Source organism: Gekko japonicus, unplaced genomic scaffold (genome assembly GCF_001447785.1).
Source record: "Gekko japonicus isolate JY-2015 unplaced genomic scaffold, Gekko_japonicus_V1.1 scaffold2062, whole genome shotgun sequence".
Lineage (NCBI taxonomy): Eukaryota > Metazoa > Chordata > Lepidosauria > Squamata > Gekkonidae > Gekko > Gekko japonicus.
Window position 1 is genome coordinate 161,078 of NW_015174331.1, and position 11,752 is coordinate 172,829.

The 11,752-nt window shown below is 51.2% G+C and overlaps 1 protein-coding gene across 1 annotated transcript in view; it reads right to left on the reverse strand.

Moving 5' to 3' along the window:
- LOC107121345 (CUGBP Elav-like family member 4) overlaps positions 1–11,752 on the reverse strand; it is a 126,586-nt gene that overhangs the window by 10,544 nt on the left and 104,290 nt on the right. The window contains exon 9 of the mRNA XM_015424258.1: positions 11,152–11,295. Within this exon, the coding sequence (XP_015279744.1) occupies positions 11,152–11,295 (144 nt within the window). The remainder of the gene's footprint in view (positions 1–11,151; positions 11,296–11,752) is intronic.

Consider the following 11,752-nt stretch of genomic DNA (forward strand, 5'->3'; position numbering starts at 1 on the left):
AGAACGTCCCATTTTTACCACAGAGCTTCCGACAGTTCCTAGAGCCACCCTTTGCCACTTCCTGGTAGCTCTAGGAATCGCCAGGAACTCTATGGAAAGAACTTTCTGGAAACAGATGAAGCCCTGTTTTTCTTTTTAAGTTTTCTCCCCCTGCAACCCTCCCACCAGTTGTCACTGCCCGGTAACCCTAATGAGGTTTTCGGTTGCAGGCCCTGCCAGAGCATTTTCGGATTTCGCTTCTTAACTACAAGGGCGAGAAATGTTCTTTCCTTGGCGAGTCGCCATACTGGGCCTAAAATCCACTGACTCATAGATTTTTCACATCTCTTTTGTAACATAACCTTTGCAGTCACCAGGAAGGAGAGCCGGGTGCGCCCGTCTTTGCCGTGGGCGGCTGGGAAAAGGCCCGCCTGTCCCTTTAACTGCCGAGTCGCAAACAGCTGTTCCTTCTGCAGACATGCTTGCGAGGTCTGAAAGTTTTTTGGGAAGTCGGTGCATAACTGACAGTTAGATTTATCTCCCCAATAAGCAATCAACATTATAATAAAGGAAAAATGCTTTCCGTGCACCTTTGAGAGCGCATCAGAAATTAATCTAAACATCAAATTAATTATAGTTTGTAAAATGAATAGTGGCTCTCGGCCCTAATACTTCTCCGGCTCTTCCCCCTCTCCCCCCTCCCGGCGGGCTGCCTCCCTCCCGAAAACCTCCCCTGATTGCTTGGAGCCATTACAGGACGTGGGCGGAGGGCGAGAAGTTTTATGGGCCTCTATTTTTCATTCATACCTTCCCCTCCAACTGGAGCGTTTTTCCCTCCCACCGTTATTGGCGTTAACAGCTGCCGTGGATAAAAAGATGCGCCAGCATGGATTAAAATGTTCCGCAGAAGGTCACGGAAAGGCCAGGGTTTGCGGCCACGGGAGGCCTTCTCTGAAGCAAGGTATTTGGCCAAGTTTTTTTGCGGCCCACGCCACAAGGGACCCCGGATGGACCACCAAGCCGTTTTCTCCTCTGGTTGTCCGTTCTCATCGACTCTGAATTTGGATGAAGGTGAGACTAAACAGGACCACAAAAATGTTCCCTCCGGGCCAGGGATGCCAACTCTAGGCTGAGAAATTCCTGGAGATTTGGGGGCAGAACTTGTGGAGGGGAGAACTTGAGAAGGTATTTCACCAAGAATCTATGGTATATCATAGAGTCCACCCTCCAAAGCAGCCATTTTCTCCAGTGGAACTGATCTCTGTAGTCTGGAGATCATTTGTAATTCTGGGAGATCTACAGGGGAAGGGCAACTCTAGTTTAGGGTTGAGATCCCCCCCAATGTGGGTGAGGTTTTCCCCCAATCCATCGCCGTCCAGCTGGTCGGCAGTGGAGCCCCACCCCCGAGCAGCCCCGTCCACACCCAATGTGCCCAGTGCAATGATGTCACCCAGAGGTGATGTCATTGCACCAGGCACATCGTGTGGGGGGCGCTCTAGCATTTGGGGAAAACTCTATGGTAACCATAGAGTCCCCCTCCAAAGGCTAGTGTCCCCGGTGCAACACGCCCTTCGCAATGACATCACTTCAGGGTGACATCATCACGGCGTGCATGCCAAAGGACTCCAAGAAGAAGACTGGAGCTCCTGCTGGAATGCAGTAAGGGCCTGGCAACCCCACCCACGTCCCATCTGCCCCTGCGGTTTCAGGCCAAGACAGACAGCTGCATTTCCCGGCACCCGTCAGGGACAGAAGCCATTCCTTCTCCGTACTTGAACGCTGAATTCTGTTTTAGAGTAACAACCCACTTACCCTTCTAAGCTAGAACCGTACAATGTTGGATACCGTGCGATTATTGCCCTATAGCCCGGACCCGGATGGCCCAGGTTAGCCTGATCGCGAAAGCTAAGCAACGTCAGCCCTGGTGAATACTCGGATGGGAGACCACCAAGGAAGTCCAGGTTTGCTTTGCAGAGGCAGGCAACGGCGAAACACCTCTGAACGTCTGTCGCCTTGAAATCCCAAGGGGGTCCCCATGAGTTGGCTGCAACTTGACAGCACTTTAAGCAAAAGCAACTGCCCTAGGGTTGAGATAGGGCCGCCAAGTGGGGGCGGGTAAACCCCCGCTTCCGAGGCCCGATTCCCGCCGCCACGGAATTGGGCCACAGGGGGAACTCCGCCCCCCCCAAGCACAGCGTGGCTGCGTCACTGGAGGTGACGCAACCACGTCAATCACGTTGGGGGCGTGGCCCGGTAAGAAAAATTGACTTGGCAACCCTAGGGTTGAAATCCCCCCAATGTGGGTGAGGTTTCCCCCAATCCATCGCCAACCAGCTGGTTGGCAGGGGAGCCCCACCCCCGAGCAGCTCCGTCCACACCCAATGTGCCCAGTGCAATGATGTCACCCAGAGGTGATGTCATTGCACCAGGCGATCCCATTTTTGTCAGGTCTGTTGAGATCAGGCGAGCCTGGGCTGTTCAGCTCAGGGCTGACCAACCACACAGCAATACAGGCCCGCAGGGGTCATTTCGTAGAAAAAGAGGTGCAGGAGCTCATTAGCATAACACATTTGCATAACTCATTTGCATATGCCACACCCCCTGACATCACCGGAAGTCGACTGTGGTGTATGGCTTATCCCCCGCCTTGGTTTTGCTCTGCTGGGGACGCATTTGCTTGCATGCACTATATATATATATATATATTAAAGTATTTGTGTCCTGCATTTCTGTTGACCAGTGTGAGTGCCAAAACGTAGCTAATGACAACTTCAGTCAATAAAGCACTGTGTAATATCAGACACAGCAAGTGCCATCTGTCTGTATCTCATCAAAAACCTAGCAGCAGCTCTCCAACAGGAACAACACAGGGAACCCCCATTTTGAATCTGAAATCTTCCAAGGACCTTGGCCCCCAGGCCTATAGCCACAGCGGGGCATCTCGGGGCCTGCCCCCCGACTTACTGCCAAGGGCCCCCGACTTCCCATCCAGCCCAGGCCCCCCCCCCGACTTCCAATTTTTTATTTTGTGGCACTCCCTGGGGGGGGGTGCGGGGTGCCCCCCCACTAATTTAAATGCCTCCCCAAATTTAAAAAATCCTGGCTATGGGACTGCAACAATATTTTTTAAAAATGGCATTTCAGTAACCCTAGAAGAACTGGCAGAACATTGGGGAAGGGAGTCGATGTTATATTTTCCGTCTGGGTTTTCCAGAGGCGCCTGATCTGGAGTGAGAGGAAGGGAGGCTTCTAGGAGAGACGCACTTGCTCTGTCCGGACCTGGGTGCATAAATCGGATGCATGCCCCAAGGCAGAGGCCCTTGATCCCCGCTGCCTTACTGTCTGTGGCGTGCCTGTTCAGATGCCACATCTCACAGCGCATCTTTCTTACACGCCCAGGGAAATGCTGATCACCACTTTGGGGTCAGGAAGCAATTTTTCTCCAGGCCAGTTTGGTCAGGGATCCTGGAGGGTTTTTTTTTCTTTTAGCCTTCTTTTGGGCATGGAGCAGGAGTCACTGGGGTTGGGGTGGGGGAGGTAGTTGTGAATTTCCTGAATTGTGTAAGGGGTTGTTGAGCGGTCGGGTTAGAATGGATAAAAGGAAGTCCTTCTTCACCCAAAGAGTGATTAACACATGGAATTCACTGCCACAGGAGGTGGCGGCGGCTACAGGCATGGACGGCTTCAAGAGGGAATTAGATAAGCATATGGAGCAGAGGTCCATCAGTGGCTCTTAGCCACAAGGTATAGATAGGGGGTCTGGGGCAAGTGATGCTCTGTCTTCCTGGTGCTTGGGGGGGGTCAACAGTGGGAGGGCTTCTAATGTCCTGGCCCCACTGGTGGACCTCCTGATGGCACCTGGTATTTTTGGCCACTGTGTGACAGATTTTGGACTGGATGGGCCTTTGGCCTGATCCAACATTGGCTTCTCTTATGTTCTTATGGGTTGGACTAGATGACCCTGGAGAAGGTGATTCCTTCCAACTCTGTGATTCTATGATCTCCATCCTGGATTAAGCAAGAGGGAGTTTTGTTGGTTTCCTACTTTTAAAAAGGCAATGCGTTGATGTTGAACTTGTCCAGTCGATTTGATAACTATTCCTTAGGTTAGAGCCTCTCTGTATTTTTAATGATAGTCCTCAATTTCATTTTTACTTGCATTCACATTTTGATCTTCTATTTTAATGCAAAGTTTCAGACTTGGTGTCATCCATTTTGCAGTCTTCTGGTGATCAGGGATTGTGGAGGAGCCGTGGCTCAGCGGTAGAGCCTCTGCTTGGCATGCAGAAGGTCCCAGGTTCAATCCCCGGCATCTCCAGTTTAAGGATCTGGCAGTAAGTGATGTGAAAGACCTCTGGCCTGAGACCCTGGAGAGCCTCAGCCAGTCTGTGTAGACAATACAGGTCTTGTTGGACCAAGGGAGGGACTGTAGCTTAGTGGCAAAGCCTCTGCTTGTCATGCAGAAGGTCCCAGGTTCAATCCCCGGCATCTCCAGTTTAAAGGCGGTAGGTGAAGTGCCTGAGACCCTGGAGAGCTGCTGCCAGTCTGAGGTGACAATACTTTGATCGACTGATGGTCCGATTTAGTATAAGGTAGCTTCACGTGTATGTGTTCAAAATGCACCCAGTTGGGATATGAGTGTGCAAAGCCGAAGGGTGGGCTTCCTGAGACCCCATGAGAAAAATCTTTTCTCCCCCTTTTTTATGCATTGCCAGCTGAGCCCAAAATTCGTGATAATAAGGATAAGTTTGATCACAGGCAGGGGTCATTTCCTGCAGGAGCGCACAGGAGCGGCGCTCCGGCAGTGAAGAGCCCAGGGGGCGGGCACATGCAACAAGCCCCACCCCCAGCTCCCAGCAGCCCTCAGTCAGAGCAAGAAGCAGCTAGGTAAGCTGCAGGAACCCCCCCCTGGCCCAAAACATTCCAGTGGCACTTTTAAGACCAAGTTTTATTTAGGTACGAGCTCTCCCTCCTCTGCGACAACAGATCTGCATGTCCCCCCCCCCCCAATAGCGCACTGTGTCATAACTGTCGCGAGTACTTCTTCTCTCTGAAGATACACGCCGGCTTGCTAAGGTTTAACCATAGTGGGGAGAGGCAACTCTGGCATACTGAACACACGAAGCGGCTTTATCTAGAATCAGATCCTTGCACAGTATTGTCTACTCAGAGGTCTCAGGCAGAGGTCTTTCCCATCACCTCCTGCCTGGTCCTTTTTAACTGGAAATGCTGGGGACTGAACCTGGGGCTGTCTGGGTGCTGAGAAGATGCTCTACCACTGAGCCATGGCCCCTCTCCGTAAGAAGCTGCCTTCTACTGAATCGGACCCAGACTAGCAGTGGTTCTCCAGGGTCTCAGACTGAGTCTTTCCCCGTCACCTCCTGCCTGGTTCTTTTTAACTGGAGATGCCGGGGGTTGAACCTGGGACCTTCTGCATGCGTCAATATTGCCTACCTAGACTGGCAGCAACTCTCCAAGGTCTTGGGCAGGGGTCTTTCATCACCTGCTGCCTGGTCCTTTTTAACTGGAGATACCGGGGATTGAGGGACCTTCTGCCTGCCAAGCAGAGGCTCTTCCACTGAGCCACAGCCCCTCTTTACAGCTCTCCAGGGTCTCAGGCGGAGGTCTTTCCCATCACCTCCTGCCTGGTCCTTTTGAATTGGAGATGCTGGGGATTGAACCTGGGACCTTCTGCCTGCCAAGCAGAGGCTCTGCCACTGAGCCACAGCCCCTCTTTACAGCTCTCCAGGGTCTCAGGCGGAGGTCTTTCACATCACCTGCTGCCTTGTCCTTTTTAATCGGAGATGCTGGGGATAGAACCTGGGACCTTCTGCAGAGGAACAACTAGAATCGAGTCCAGGAACACCTCAGAGGCCAACAAGATTTTTGCGGTATGAGCTTTAGAGAGTCAATACCTGAATTTGACGAAGTTTTTTTAATGGCGGTACCTGGCCAATGAAGTTTTGACTCTTGAAAGCTCATACCCTGAAAATCTTATTGGTCTCCCAGGTGCCACTGGGCTTGAATCCAGCTGATCTATAACAGTTGTACACCCTTGTTAGAAATTCATCTCCCACCTTCATGAGACTCTTGGCTGATCCGTGTGCCGAAGCCCACCGAAAGCAAGATTGCAACTGTGGCTTCTCTCTGGAATGGAGCAGGACCTTCTGTCCATGGAAGACCTTCAGGCTGCCACTGCAGAGTAGACTACAAATAGGAGGATTGTGGCTTAAGAAGAGGGAGAGGGAGGCATTTGTGGGGATTCCTCCTCGCAGGTGCCAGTTTGGCATCCTTCTTATTTCCAAATCTTGGGGCTCTAGTATGACAGAAGGAGCCAGGTGATGGGGTTGGGAGGTTGCTCCCCACCAGGGACCAGTCAGCTTGTCCTCTATCCCTTCCTCTTTTCTCCTCCCAGCAAAAGCAGCTTTAGGTGAATTCTGGTGGCTTCTCAGGTTTACTGTAATGCCCACATAAATAAGAGGAACATAAGAGAAGCCATGTTGGATCAGGCCAATGGTCCATCCAGTCCAACACTCTGTGTCACACAGTGGCTAAAACCCAGGTGCCATCAGGAGGTCCACCAGCGGGGCCAGAACTCCAGAAGCCCTCCCACTGTGGCCCCCCAAGCACCAAGAATACAGGGCATCACTGCCCCAGACAGAGCGTTTCAGCTATAAGAACATAAGAGAAGCCATGTCGGATTAGGCCAATAGCCCATCCAGTCCAACACTCTGTGTCACACAGTGGCTAAAACCCAGGTGCCATCAGGAGGTCCACCAGCGGGGCCAGAACTCCAGAAGCCCTCCCACTGTGGCCCCCCAAGCACCAAGAATACAGGGCATCACTGCCCCAGACAGAGTGTTCCATCTATACCTTGTGGCTAACAACCACCCATAGACCTCTGCTCTTAATAACATAAGAGAAGCCATGTTGGAGCAGGCCAATGGGCCATCCAGTCCAAAACTCTGTGTCACACACTCGCCAAAATGGGTTGCCTTGTCCAGACAATCATGCTGAGGAATTTATTCCACTTTGGTTGGGGGTCAGAAATATGGGGGAGCAGGAAAATCGCACCATTATAATCTTCCTTGGAAGGATAATACAGGACAATCAATTGACCAAGTGTCTGCACCCCATGGTAAGCCACTAGTGATGCCTTTATGACATTCAGGTCAAGCCTACATATACACCTCTCAGGGTCTCCCCTCTCTATGGAGGACTGAGATGCCTCTTTCATTGCCCTTATGGGCTGGGCTCTGTCGGTGGTGGTGGGAAGGGTTGTCAAGTCGCAGCCAACTTATGGTAACCCCCGTAGGATCTTCAAGGCAAGAGACGTTCAGAGGTGGTTTGCCACTGCCTGCCTCTGTGCAGCGACCCCGGACCTCCTTGATGGTCTCCCATCCAAATACTAACCAGGGCCGACCCTGCTTAGCTTCTGAGATCTGACGAGACCGGGATAGCCTGGGCCATCCAGGGCGGGGCGGGCTCTGTCTATTCCATTTCAAACAGAGGCAAACAATCTGCATGCAACCAAAGCAGGTAAATTCAGACAGGTCAAGCTGAAACACGCGGTAGTAGACCAGTTGGGAATGGCCAACATGAGTCCGCCCAAGATACTTTCAGAGGGTAGCCATGTTGGTTTCCAGTAGAACAGCCGGACCGGAGTCCAGAAGCACCTTATCCACCAACAAGGCTTTTTGGGAGTATGGGCTTTTGAAAGTCAACGTTCTTTGACAAAGGGACTTTGGACTTTATAAAGCTCAGGCACGCCCCCCCCTTTCTTGGTACATAAGGTACTATTGGACTGAAACCTAGCTGTCCCAAAATTCTTGTTCACTCTTTTTGGTTACGCGTTCATGGTGGTCAAAACCTTTTAAGAATAATGGATCCATCCTGGTCTTCCAAGAAGTTTTCAGACCATGGGGCCACTGAAACCCCATGACTGAAAATAGTGCTGAAATCTATGTCGAGACTATAAGAGCTGTCAGGGTTTGGGTATATGTGATTCACTGCTTCTGTGCTTACAGAAACCTCAGTTTTGAAGGGTGCATATACAGGTTTGAGCAATGGCATTGTCATTTGTGATCGGTAAGTTTCTCCTGACTGAGTCCAGCGTTTTCTTGGAGAATTCTCATTTTCCTTGCGTGTCAGTTCCTGTATCTGCATGCGTTTTGCACCCTCTAGTGGTCGATTCGGTATTACATCAGTTTATGTCCAGCATGTTGTTGTTGTTGTTCAGTCGCACAGTCGAGTCCGACTCTTCGCGACCCCATGGACGAGCTCTCTCCAGGCCTTCCGGTCTTCTGCCGTCCTCTGAAGTTGGCTCAACTTCATGTTCGTTGCATCGATGACACTGTCTAACCATCTCATCCTTTGCCGTCCCCGTCTTCTTTGACCTTCAATCTTTCCAAGCATCAGGGTCTTCTCCAGTGAGTGCTCCCGGTTTTTATACCGGACACAAACCAATGTAATATAACATTGTCCACTAGGGGGAGCAACACACACTTGGAACAGGGAACCCCCCCAGTGAAGAAAAAGGAACTTACAAGTGAGGAAAATGAGAATGCATAAAAACCCTTGGATGGGGGTAGGGGTGGAGAAACCTGGGTCTTTCAGAGCCACATCCAAGATATCTTGGGAAACCAATCTTGAATGCTAATTCTCTTTCCATTTCCCTTCCAAGCAAACTTGTGAAGAGAGGATCATCGGCAGAGTAGATGGCTCATTGGAGGCAGGAACAGAACTGTCAAGTCTGGCTTAGGAAATTCCTGAAAATTTGGAGGTGGTGTCTGGGGAGGGCAGAGTTTGGGAATGGGAGGGAGCTCAGAGGGGCTGTCACGTCCCTCCGTGACTTCTCTTTCTTCTAGACTCTATGGTACAATGCAGGCTGCCCTCCGAAGCTGCCATTTCCTCCATGGAAACTGATCTCTGTAGTCTGGAGAGCAGTTGTAATTCCAGGAGAACTCTAGGCCCCACCCTGAAGCTTTGTTTTATTTTTATGGTAGGCAGGAGAAGTCAGCCTCCATGTTTCACGAACTGGAGACTTCAGTTCTGGCCAGGGTGCATGGTGGGAGTTGTAGTTTTCTATGCATCCTGAATCAGTGAAGGCACACAGGAACTGACACTCTGCAGCACCCTCAGCATTCTCCAAGCTCTACTGACCCAGGCCCTTTTCTGCACTCTCCTTTTAATCCACTGCGGTGTCCTCCAAGCAATTCCGCACTAAAATTGAATCTAATTGTCTTTTTAATCCAGTTCCCCCCCAAATTCTGCACTAAAAATCAAGTTCAACCTACTTTTTATTCCGAGTCCCCCCCCCCACCATTCTGCATTATATTCCCTCCATTAATTGGTCAGCCCGGTTTCAGCCTGCTGTTGCCCTGGGTTATTTGGATGTTGTTTTGCCCTGGACTTAGATTGCCTCGACTTGAACACTGAGCAAATCCAGATTGGCAGGCAAAAGTGGAAAGGACCATAGTGACTAGGGTTGCCAAGTATAACTTACCTCTGCAGCGGGGGACTCCCGGGTGGATCCCGGAGTGTGCGCGCGCAAACCATAGAGTTTCCCCTCGGATGGTCGTGGCCCTGCCCCCAGCGTGCCCGGTGTCATAACATCACTTCCTGGTGACGCACACGCCGGGGTGGGGTTCCCCCCGGAGCCCGATTCTGCGGCGGCGGAAATCGGGCCTCCAAAGCGGGGGTATACCCACCACCCGCCCCCACTTGGCAGCCCTAATAGGGACACAGTTGACTTTTATACAACAAGAACTCAGCTTTTCTGATCTTGGATTGCCCAAATCACGTTGGCAATCTGATTTCTTCACCACTGTCCACGAGCCTTTTTAAATTAAATTAATCCTAGGAAGTCTGTTTCCAGCCTGACGTCTATACCGCATGTTCTGCCACATCATTAAATCAGGGCTCGGGCCCAAGGCACAGAGCTGCGTCACCGCCTCGCCGCGGCAGCACGTTCATGCTCTTTCCTTGCTCTCTCCGCTCACATTTCAGACCACCGTTCGGGGAATGTGATTTGGTTCTGAGGTTAATCTGCTCGTATGGGTTTGGCCTATGTTTCTGAAGGCCTTTCAGCCTCTCGTGATTCTCGACTTCGCTCTCGGGATTAGCCTGCTCAAAGAACGGCGTGTGTGTGTGGGGGGAGCTATCTCCAGGCAGCAGAAAGGTTGATAGCCGGTAAAGAAAAGGTTGTGTGAATGCGCTTTTTGCTGGCAGTGGAGAAGGAAGAAGAAAAGGCCCTGAAGGCTGCTAAACTGAAGATTAAGTGCCAGGGAGAAAAGGCCGAGGGGAGGGTGTTCCTGTTCGGGGGCTTGGGGGAAATGGCAATGGCGGAGGGACAAGCAGGAGGTGGGATGAATGAAATTGGAGGAGACTCCACCCCACATAACAACAGAGCATCCATAACATTTTCACCGCAGCACAGGGGGGGGGAAGGGAGGAGGGAAGATGGGGGACAACCTGTAGAGAATTAAAAACACTAGGATCACATGCTCACCCTCCGGCATGCGTTCGTAAACTGGACCCCCAGCCCCTCCCCCCATCTCTGGCCAAGGGAACGGCCTTTTGGCCTACTTCAGATCCACCAGCCCTGTGCCTCACCCGCCGGCTGAGGAACCGCACCTGGCCACAGGGCGGCTCTGCCCCTCTCCTGCACGGGCTCTGGCGGGACGACCGTCTGCTCCCCCCCTGCCCCCCAGTCCACGTGTGCTCCCTGATCTTCCCCTTCCCGCGAATGCACGGCAATTTCCCCCTTCCAACCAGGATTCGGGATTCTGTCCCAAAGTATCCCGGAATCAGCGACCCTCTCTGTAGCAGGGCATACCGGGTTTTTAAAATACTTTGACAGTAAGAAGGGAGCAGGGGGAGGTGGGGGAGGCAGCAGCGGGGAGGGGGGGACAAAAGATCGATTAATAAAAGGAAACGGAAGAGAAAAATCAGCTAAGTAAAATTACCCAAAAAAAATAAAAAACCAGCCGTTTGCAAAAATAATAATAATAATAATAATAATAATAATAATAATAATAATAATAATAATAATAATAATAATAATAATAATAATAATAATAATAATAATAATAATAATAATAATAAACTCAAAGTAGTTCAGAGAAAGTTCCTTTCCTGGATGAATCTAATTGTTTTGTTATCTTTACCCACCAAAGCATTTACTTTGGTTTGTCGCCCGATCCACAAACACTTTCGAGGAGATGACATTACCGAATGGCAGGAACATCTGCATCAGCTCTGCGTCCCCAAACTCCTGGGGCAGATGGTAGATAAACAGGTTGCAGCCCTCGGGTCCTGTGGGGGATGGAGGGGGGAGAGGGAGAGAGAAAGAAGACAAAACATCCCAGTGAGGGAAGGAGCACATGATCCGCGGAAGCTCACTCGGTTGGTTTCCCCAGATTTTTTTAAAAAATTCCCTGCCCTGAGACCTCGGTCGGCTCGATTCGAGTCCAGCAGCACCTTAGAAACCAACGAGACTCCCTTCGTCATATACAAGTCGGAATGGAGATCCCTGAGTCCTTATATCTCAGTGTTAGGTTGGGAGGTGTCTTGCAAAGAAAGAACGGAGTCAGGATGCAAAGTGACAATACTCAGGGGCAGGGGTCATTTCCTGCAGGAGAGCACAGGAGCTCCGGCAGTAAAGAGCCCAGGGGGCAGGCACGTGCAACAAGCCCCACCCCCTACTCCCAGCAGCCCTCAGTCAGAGCAAGGAGCAGCCAGGTAAGCTGCAGAGCCCCCCCCCGCCCCCCCA